The following is a 9,996-nucleotide window of genomic DNA, read 5'->3' as shown; positions in this document are numbered from 1 at the left end:
GGGGCCCCCAAGGGGGGCCCTTTTGGGCCCCCCCCCCCCCCCCCCCCTTTTGGTTCCGCCACTGGTGTTAGATGAATAGTTGCAATGATGATATTGGTCGGCCTGCAGAATTTGTTCGGGGGCAATCCGTAGCCCCTCCACCTCCTTTCTTTGTAGCCATGGGTCTGCGACTAGAGTTGCCAAAATATTCTCCGCGATAGAGGTGTCCTAAAACGCTTTGGTGGTTGGCTACACTACATATGGTGGTAGGACTACGACTAAAGGTGGTTACTGGTTTTTGTTACAATGGTCGCTGTTGAATGTGAATTTAATTTTCTTGTGAACAATGTTTATCGTCTGTCATGATATACTGTTTTTATTGAGAAATATAGAACACGGTTTAAGGTACCAAATAAATTTATTTTTAAATATGTATTAACGTGAAATAACTAATGAAGAACCAGTGGCGGAGCCAGTTTTAAGTCCAAGTCCGAAAGGGAGCGAAATATCTGAGATTCCCCGTTATTAGTTATGAGATTATTGCCTGAAAAACTTGATTTAGGCTCCCCAAAATGGCTCCGCCACTGTGAAGAACATAGTGTTAAAGGGACATCGCGAGGACTAGTGTACCGTGACTAATAGTGCGTTCAGTTAAGGCAGCCCAACTGTTAACCATTCTTCGAGCCTGATTTTGTTTAGTTGTCTGAACGCGATCGGTTAAACCTCAGCTGGCTAAAAGGACAGATGCGTCATTCGTTCTACCAATCAAACCCTTAGTCTCTATGTAGATATAGAACGTCAAATTTCTAGTTCCTTTTTTTTGAAGGAGTTATACGATTTTCGTCTATATCTAGTACCTTTTCTGGCTTGATAATGATAGTTAAGCCGGCTTAGTTTTGCCGTCTGAAAGCTACTGACTAACATAAAGCCTGATATGTCAAACTTTCCGAACTAAGCCTTACTTCCGAGGTAATGTCGAACCTGGTTTAACTTTTATGTCATTCAAAACATAACAAAAAACAGTAAACCAGACTCGAAGAACGGTTGATGTTAAGCTGCCGTAAGTTTAGTCGTCTGGACGCACTATTATTCTTAGAAACAAGATTGTTTTTACCAGTATCAGTAATAGTGATCACATCTAACCGTCGAAATTTCTAGATTGAAGCAATTATGTGATTTTCGTGCAGTTCTAGTACTTATATTCACCCTAATAAATCTCCGAACCACGGCCTTGAAAATTTGTTTAAAAGGGGATTTTAAAATATAATCTTTACAAACGTAATGGTTACTAGTGGTACGACTGATTGGTATACAGTAGTGGCTGTATTTCTTCTACTCTCCGCCTCTGTAGTTGTAGCCTCTGTAGTTGTAGGCTCTGTAGTTGTAGGCTCTGTATTTGTAACCTCTGTAGTTGTAGGCTCTGTATTTGTAACCTCTGTAGTTGTAGGCTCTGTATTTGTAACCTCTGTAGTTGTAACCTCTGTATTTGTAACCTCTGTAGTTGTAGGCCCTGTATTTGTAACCTCTGTAGTTGTAGGCTCTGTATTTGTAACCTCTGTAGTTGTAACCTCTGTATTTGTAACCTCTGTAGTTGTAACCTCTGTAGTTGTAGGCTCTGTATTTGTAACCTCTGTATTTGTAACCTCTGTAGTTGTAGGCTCTGTATTTGTAACCTCTGTATTTGTAACCTCTGTAGTTGTAACCTCTGTAGTTGTAGCCTCTGTAGTTGTAGGCTCTGTAGTTGTAACCTCTGTAGTTGTAACCTCTGTACTTGTCTCCTGTTTCTTAAATTCTCCGCTCTCGTATCCAGCCTCTCCTCCACAGGCTTCGCGATTCGTGAATTTAATCAAATTTTGTAATATGTCTTGAGTTGATGGGCAATTAGAATATTCCGTTGAGTTGTCGATGCAGTACGCAGAAAATTTACCAATTCTGAAATAGATTAAAAATATAACGTACAAAAGAATTAACATTGTATATTTTGGTGCATTTTTTTTTTTCAGTAAGTCAGTCTACACCCTATTTTTCAGAAAGGTGGCGCGTAAAACAACATTCAGTTTATTAATTTCATTTCATAAAGCTGGCATCCCCACTGACACCTTCACAGGTTAAAAGTTCTGTTGGCCTGATTTCAATCATTAACTTACCCACAAACTTGCTCCTTCATCATCTCGTATGTATCATTTGTCAATTCTGGTGGTGGCAATTGGTTCATACAGACCACATGCTCAAGAATTCCTCGATCGATACAACTGCTATCAAACTCTGAAATTGAATAAGATTAGAACACTGTGAACAGCCTGTTAGCTTTTAACTCTAATAAAAACTCTACGGTAAATAAATCAAGTATATAATTACACTCCAGAAATGCCATCTCAAAATTATCGATTAAAAATCACGAGAAGTAAAATTTTAAATTTTCAAAAAATTAAATGGGCATACAAAAAAATTTAAATTCGAAATTCGAAATTCTGTTTCAAACTTTTTTTAAGATAAAGATTTGATAGAAACCAAAATCATACAAATCGGATAATAAATTGAGAACTTAAAAAATTCTACGAAAATGCGCAACTCTCGGGTAACAGCGCATGCGTCACTTCCAGTTTAAATTGTTTCTTCTTAAAGGGAGACAAGTTAATGTTCGCTTCCAGCGGATGCTGATATCGCAAACTAGGTAGTTGTTGGTATATGACAAGTTAATGTTCGCTTCCAGCGGATGCTGATATCGCAAACTAGGTAGTTGTTGGTAGATGACAAGTTAATGTTCGCTTCCAGTAGATGCTGATATCGCAAACTAGGTAGTTGTTGGTAGATGACAAGTTAATGTTCGCTTCCAGCGGATGATGATATCACAAACTAGGTAGTTGTTGGTAGATGACAAGTTAATGTTCGCTTCCAGCGGATGATGATATCGCAAACTAGGTAGTTGTTGGTAGATGACAAGTTAATGTTCGCTTCCAGCGGATGATGATATCACAAACTAGGTAGTTGTTGGTAGATGACAAGTTAATGTTCGCTTCCAGCGGATGATGATATCGCAAACTAGGTAGTTGTTGGTAGATGACAAGTTAATGTTCGCTTCCAGCGGATGATGATATCGCAAACTAGGTAGTTGTTGGTAGATGACAAGTTAATGTTCGCTTCCAGCGGATGATGATATCGCAAACTAGGTAGTTGTTGGTAGTCGTAGTAGTTGGTAGTTGGTTCAAATTGGATGATGCTGTATTGTTGGTCTGGTTGTTGATAGTTGTTAGCTTTGGGCTGGTCGAATGACATGGCAGTGAGACTCGGCCCTGGATGGTGTGGCGTGAGTTACTCGATCTCCTTCATTCTTCCAAACTCGTTCTGATCATGATAATTCTTGTTGATTGGTAGTCGAATGGCAATCGTTTGTTTGGTTTGGTTTGGTTATCTGTCAATTGTCACATTTTTTGACAGTTTAAAAATCTGGCCAACATCCACGGCAATTACAGTCTGTCACGTTTGCCTATCCGATACACATAATTTTTTTTTTACAAAACCTCTTTGCCACCCCTTTAAGTGTTAAAAAAAACGCAATGAAAATAGCTTACTTACCTTGCATTCTGGAGCATAGAGCAAACGCCGTATTGTAAAGCATTTCCTCAGTAAGTGTTAAGTCTTTAAAGTGATCACCATAACACGTTAGGAATACATCAGAGAGACATAGCACCAGCGAAATGAAGTTGTCTCTTACACTTAAATATAATATACATATATATATATATTACGGTTTCAGCTCAACGTCCCAAATTTTTTTTAATTTTTTTTCAAAACGAGCTACAAGACAGTGACATTAGTTCACTTGTTTCCAATAGAGAAACATATCGCATATGTTTACAAGAGATTTCAATGCGGGAAGGTGGGGGGCGATTTCTCTGATTGGGCCACTTGGACACTTTGTTGGGCTATCTAATGTGATGAAATTTACTGACCTGCAATAATCAATTAATGGTAGTTCATTAAATCTGAACAACTCATTTATATTGGACTCTTTGAATCCAGTGCTGTAAAAACAGTTTGTGAATTCGCTTTTTTTACTATCTGTACAGTTGCTGTCGACAATCTGTCCATTTACAGCAAATATACCTGTAAGAAACGACCTAGTTTAGATTCACCACGGTGGCTCACATACTACATATTTCACTTTTCATTTTGAATTAAAAACTTTAATTTTCACAGAAAAGGAATTTCCTAGTTTTGGGTACTTTTGGTGAAATTTCTAGTTCTTCTTCTGTAGATATTATCCAGGATAATTTAACGTTGCTAAAGGAACATGATGCTTCTGAAGATTTTTTAAAATATTTTCAAGATTCAAAATCAACCCCCGAAACTAACCAACATAAAAATATACATACCAATAAAAGCACATAAAACAAGCTGTAAAAACATTTTGATAACTTTTCAACTTGTATTTTGAACAGGAAAGTTACGGTGATGCTCGCTTACTGGTCGTTCTTGAACTGGTGCTAGTCCCCTATGTTTTTTATTTTATTTCTGCAGTATTGATTGGAGTACATGACGTCAATGCTAAAAATTGTTTATGATCAATACTGTAACCATGTACATATTTTTACCAAGTCATTCTAATATTCCTTTGACGAAAACCTTTTAGGTACGAAAGCCTTTTAGGTACGAAAGCATTTTAGGTGCGAAAGCCTTTTAGGTACGAAAGCCTTTTAGGTATGAAAGCCTTTTAGGTACGAAAGCATTTTAAGTACGAAAGCCTTTTAGGTACGAAAGCCTTTAGGTATGAAAGCCTTTTAGGTATGAAAGCATTTTAGGTACGAAAGCCTTTTAGGTATGAAAGCCTTTTAGGTAGGAAAGCCTTTTAGGTAGGAAAGCCTGTTAGGTACGAAAGTTTTAGGTGCGAAAACGCTTTAGGTACGAAGGCTTTTTAGGTACGAAGGCCTTTAAGGTACGAAAGCATTGTAATTTTTGTGCCTGGAAAATGGCGTTTACGGCTTTTTATTCTTAAGAATCAGTGAAGAGGATAACACCCTAATTCTCCTCGCAATACCGCACCATCGGTGCTCATGAATACAAGCCAAACGCTTGACTAAAATTAAAGAATTTTTCATTTAAATATTAATTGATATTGATAAGAGAAAAAAAGTTGACATGGTGACCAAGATAAACATTTATACATAATACTAGATAACTCTCACTGTCCCGGGTGATTCTACAGTTACGTAAATTTATATATCTTCATCTTATACCTTGTCTGCAATGACCCACTTCCTAGCTTCACGGTCAGCGATTTGATTGGGTTGTACGCCATCGAATACAGCTAATCAGAGCCCCAGGTGAAGCAAAATGTGAATGAGTCGCCGCCGTCTTGTAAGGGAAGATAACCTATATTATTATGTTATTGTGGTCTGGTGTAGTTAGTTAAGAATTTTCCGAGCCGCGTCAGTTCCGGTAAACTCTTTCTGGAATTGCTGTAACCACAGGTATTGGACGAAGAATTGGAATGTCTCAAATAGAAGTCAAAGGTGTCATACACATAAAAAGACTAGAAAACCTCTTTACAATCCCTAAAGGATTTGCTCCATAAACGCTTGACTGAAATAATAGAATTACTACGTTTAGTTTGCATATTAATTTTATATGATGTCCTACTTCACAAAAGACCCAGAAACCTATATAGACATTTACATCTAAGCCCCAGGCGATAAAAGTTAAACTTGAGAACGAGGGTCTTTTCTCTTAAAGGGATTGTAAAGAGATTTTCTAAGAATTTTTTTGTATCTGACACTGACAGCATCAAATTGTATCTTTCCAATTTCAATCAGACGTCTGTGGTTCCTGCTATTCCAGAATAAATAAGTGTTTGATCCCATTGGAAATAAGCTGATGAAGATATTAACTTTCTGGGTTATCCTCTGGGTTATCCTCTGGGTTATCCTCTGGGTTATCCTTATGACGAACTTTATCATGACTTAAAGTGATATTACGTCTTAGAATGAACATACAAATACAACTCTAAAAAATAAGGAAACACATCTTTAAACTAAGTAATTATTGAAACACGTTTAATAAAATTATTACTTAGTTTTATGGATTTATTGGATTATAGAAGGATTCTGTTGTATAGTTATGACACCAGGTAATCCACTGATGAACAAAAACTCTTTTTAATCAAATTGGAAAATTTAAATGTTTTGATCATCTACCTTAAAGTAACGGACATAGAAAATATACATACCTATAACAGCAAATACTACCAACTGTAGAAACATTTTGATCACGATGTAAACTTGACTTTAAAAAAAATATATTTTATTTCGGATAGATTGTTTGCCCCTGACGCCTCACTAGATAAAGTATCTATTCAATAACTTGAAAACATTAAAGAGGCAGTCTGTTTTTAAAGATGGGTTTCCTCATTTTATAGTGTCAAATTAAGCAAATTTTTTGATTAATTGGTGTTTCGAATGAATTATCATGTATTCTTAATTATATCATTATGTTCTTATTGCATATAATTAAGAGTTTTAAGCAATCATATATGTCCATATATGTACAGTCTGGATAAACAAAAAGAAGACTTTTTGACCTTTCTTGATCGGTCACTCTTTGGAATTCTGCTGGCAATTCTCATCTAATTTAGCTAATTATGAATTAATTATGGAAATGTGAGACAAACTGGTATTTTTCCAAGTCACAACTTTCTATTCATATAAGTATAAGCATTTTCATAAATGAGGTTGGAAAAAGTAATCAAATTTCTGAAAACTATACACCAAAATCTAGAAAACTGTTTCCTGTATCAAATCTAAGGACTCATTTTGGCCTAATTTAAAAGTTTGGTATGTAAAAGAGGTAGTGTACCTTTCATGAAAGATATTTATTATGAAATCTTGTGATTCAAAGTCTCTGTTGATTGCCGAATCTGTTGTAAAATGAAATGAATGGAGTTTTACGTCCTACTTTTCTGCATCATGTAGCCTAATAAAGACAGGCAACGCCATGCAGGGTACAATGAGGGAAGTTTTTCCAGGACAGTGGCTTTAACCTGCTCTTTGTCAATTTCCAACTGTCGAGCGATCTTTAACGTGCATAGCCTGTAGTCCACGGGGTCTCGGTTTATTGTCCCATCCGAACGACTCCGAATCTGTTTGCACAACAAACACGAAATCTTGTAATTCAAGCTGTCTGTTGATTGCCCAATATGTTACTAGACCACAACAAACTATAAACAAGAAAACCATTAGCCAACGTAACACGAGCATATTCGCTCATATTATTATCATTTATATTTTCATATTGGTTTAGCCGTTTAAATGTTTATTTAGCCATTGAAATAAAATCATATATGACCTCTTTCATCCAGACCCTCTTTGTCCATGCACAGCTTCGACGATAGTAACCTCTATCATCCAGTCCCTCTTTGTATGAACAGCATTGACGATAGTAACCTCTATCATCCAGTCCCTCTTTGTCTATGCACAGCTTCGACGATAGTAACCTCTATAATCCAGTCCCTCTTTGTCTATGAACAGCTTCGACGATAGTAACTTCTATCATCCAGTCCCTCTTTGTCTATGAACAGCTTCGACGATAGTAACCTCTATCACCCAGACCCTCTTTGTCTATGCACAGCTTCGACGATAGTAATCTCCATCATCCAGTCCCTCTTTGTCTATGAACAGCATTGATGATAGTAACCTCTATCACACAGTCCCTCTTTGTATGAACAGCTTCGACGACAGTAACCTCTATCACCCAGACACTTTTTGTCTATGAACAGCTTCGACGATAGTAACCTCTATCATCCAGTCCCTCTTTGTCTATGAACAGCATTGACGATAGTAATCTCTATCATCCAGTCCCTCTTTGTCTATGCACAGCTTCGACGATAGTAATCTCTATCATCCAGTCCCTCTTTGTCTATGCACATCTTCGACGATAGTAACCTCTATCATCCAGTCCCTCTTTGTCTATGCACAGCTTCGACGATAGAAACCTCTATCATCCAGTCCCTCTTTGTCTATGCACAGCATTGACGATAGTAACCTCTATCACCCAGACCCTCTTTGTCTATGCAGAGCTTCGACGATAGAAACCTCTATCATCCAGTCCCTCTTTGTCTATGCACAGCTTCAACGATGGATGAACTGGATAATCAAAATACATCGAAGATGAATACCACTTTCTTCTTTGTTGATCAATTTATCCGTTTATTTCTGGAGTTCTGTGGCAGCCAGTTAAGGCGTTGGTTCTTTATATGACATCTCTTGGTTAGTTACGTCGAACAATATTGGTTGTAGGTTCTAATCTCGGTTGGATAACCTTGAAAAAGTCATCTTCACAGATAATTTCAGTCGACCCAGTTGTAAAGGGGTAGATAATCCTAAAAAGATCAATGCCAAGAATTTTAGTTGAGGGGATCCTTTAAGTTTTTATCCTGGTAAAAATGGTTGTTTCTGTCTTTTTTCTTTCTGTTCTCATCCTCATGTAAACTGAATATGTAAGTGAATCCCAGATCACCCTAATTCCATTAAGTGCCAATACTGAACAAAAGCAAAGTGAATTTTGAAAAGTTTACGTAAAAGTTTTAGATAGTTTTGTTGTTCTACAAATTACCTATACCAACAAACATACTTCAAGTTAAAACTTTCCCATATAGTAATGGGAATATCAAAATAAATCTTAATGTGCATCTTTTATTAAAGTTTTGTAAAGATATTTTCTAAAAATAATTGTGTATTAGGGACACTGTTATAATCAATTTTCACCATTGCAATCAGACGTCTGTGGTTCCAGCAAACCAAAGTTTAGTAAAGTCACTAATTGCGAAGGGTCTTATGTGATAAAGCAGATTTAGTGACGTCATCAAACACTAATTCTGTTGTAAAATTACAGTAACTACAGACGTCTGATTGAAAATTGGAATGATGCAAATTGATGTTATCAGTGTCCCTGATACACAGAAACATTTGAAAAAACTTCTTTACAATTCCTTTAACTAACTTTTCCAACCTAGACAACCAGACTACCCCTTTAACACATTCAAGTTATTGAATAAATACTATTTCTAAGGAGACGTCAGGGGCAAACAATCCATCTTAAATAAAATACACGTAACATGGGAGTTAACAACAGTGCAACAGTGACCACACTACGGACACCATGGCAGAAAAGTAGGACGTAAAACTCCATTCATTTCACACCATAGATAATTTCTTACAAAATCAAGATATTCAAAAATGTTTTATCAGTTTGTATTATTTGCTGTTATCGGTATGTATATTTTTATGTCCGTTACTTTAAAGAGAGATCCCGTTCTCTTGAGCCAAAAGAGGGACGTAAAACTCCATTTCATTTGAATAAGAATTAAACTAGGATTTTATATTACAAAACGTTTCAACAATTTACATTGTCATCATCAGTTTATATGGTTAACTGCTCCAGAGTTTGATTGTACTCAACGTTTCAACAATTTACATTGTCATCATCAGTTTATATGGTATACTACTTCTGGGTTTCATTATGCACAACGTTTCAGCAATTTACATTGTCACCATCAGTTTATATGGTTTACTGCTCCTAAGTTTTATTGTACACAACGTTTCAACCATTTACATTGTCATCATCAGTTTATATAGTATATACTACTCTTGGGTTTGATTGACACAACGTTTCAACAATTTACATTGTTATCATCATCAGTTTATATGGTTTACTACTCCTGGGTTTGATTGTACACAACGTTTCAACAATTTACATTGTCATCATCAGTTTATATGGTTTACTACTCCTATGTTTGATTGTACACACGTTTCAACCATTTACATTGTCATCATCAGTTTATATAGTATATACTACTCTTGGGTTTGATTTACACAACGTTTCAACAATTTACATTGTTATCATCATCAGTTTATATGGTTTACTACTCCTATGTTTGATTGTACACACGTTTCAACCATTTACATTGTCATCATCAGTTTATATAGTATATACTACTCTTGGGTTTGATTGACACACCGTTTC

The 9,996-nt window shown here is 36.3% G+C and overlaps 1 protein-coding gene across 1 annotated transcript; it reads right to left on the bottom strand.

Moving 5' to 3' along the window:
- Positions 1–1,235: 1,235 nt before the first annotated feature.
- LOTGIDRAFT_156114 (hypothetical protein) lies at positions 1,236–3,598 on the bottom strand (the record flags this gene model as incomplete). The annotated part of the gene is made up of 3 exons (XM_009046134.1): positions 1,236–1,911; positions 2,127–2,244; positions 3,556–3,598. 3 exons carry the CDS (start codon positions 3,596–3,598, stop codon positions 1,236–1,238), a joined length of 837 nt encoding a protein of 278 aa, XP_009044382.1.
- Between the last annotated feature and the right edge of the window lie 6,398 nt (positions 3,599–9,996).

Source organism: Lottia gigantea (assembly GCF_000327385.1).
Source record: "Lottia gigantea unplaced genomic scaffold LOTGIsca_10, whole genome shotgun sequence".
Lineage (NCBI taxonomy): Eukaryota > Metazoa > Mollusca > Gastropoda > Lottiidae > Lottia > Lottia gigantea.
The sequence above is the reverse complement of the archived record's forward strand: the minus strand, read 5'-3'. Positions and strand labels throughout refer to the sequence as shown.